At 49.8% G+C, this 864-nt stretch overlaps 1 protein-coding gene across 1 annotated transcript; it reads left to right on the forward strand.

The window, feature by feature from the left end:
• Positions 1–670: 670 nt before the first annotated feature.
• On the forward strand, positions 671–854 carry Pmar_PMAR016292 (hypothetical protein; the record flags this gene model as incomplete). Its single annotated transcript, XM_002779447.1, has 1 exon — positions 671–854. A coding segment is annotated over one exon (184 nt), but the record flags the coding sequence as incomplete, so codon positions are not given.
• Between the last annotated feature and the right edge of the window lie 10 nt (positions 855–864).

The raw sequence follows: 864 nt of genomic DNA on the forward strand, positions 1-864 counted from the left end.
CGAAGACCTAGTTAGCTCACTCGACGACAGTCCATTTGCTCCCAGGATGCATTGGGAGTGTTCAATAGACCCCTCCTGAATTTCGCGTGCTCTTTCAGAGCTGGAACTAGCGCGTGAGAGACAATCGGAACGTGAGGAGAGCTTTCTTTAACACCACAATTATTCTCCCCGTACAGTATGTGACTGAAGCGGCTGAAAATTGGTTGAAAATTGAAATTGGTTTACGCTGGTGGCTTTGACAGTTGAGTCGAGTCTGGTGGGTGACGTTGGTATGTCCGCCAAGCCCTGGTGACACCTAACTGTCTCCTCCTGGATCAACCTCCATCAGTGTCACACTTGAATATCCCTACTTGCGATGGGTATCACTTGGAATGAGAACCGGAATGTGAAGACTGCCGCAAACGCCAGCTATGGAATCTTACGGGCGACGGTTTCGTTCTCCCTGAAAACTACACTCTCCATCCCGTTCACTCCCAGAGTCCACTCACATCTTTGTGAACAGAGTTTTTTCTGCAGGTGAAGTTCTGCGGTTCCTCCCAGTGTATGACTACTCGCATCATCCAGCTCTACACTTTAGCTGCTAAGCTTACTGTTGTCTGTGTCGGGCAGGAAGGTGACCTTGGTAAGGTCTCCACCCAGTGAACGTTTTCCTCGTGCATTGTTGCTTCAGAGCCCATCGACTACGTTCCGATGCTCTCTTTCTGTGACGGCCGTGGTCAATTCAATAGAACATGGGCGGCGACTTTGACTCCCAATATCGAGATAACCGACCTTATCGAGAAGGGTTGCCGTTGTAACGACGGCTGGGCTTCGGTTGGCATCAGAAACGAGACGTACTCCTATTATGTTATTCGGTGAGTCTCT

This window comes from Perkinsus marinus (genome assembly GCF_000006405.1).
Source record: "Perkinsus marinus ATCC 50983 genomic scaffold scf_1104296947186, whole genome shotgun sequence".
Classification (NCBI taxonomy): Eukaryota; Perkinsozoa; order Perkinsida; family Perkinsidae; genus Perkinsus; species Perkinsus marinus.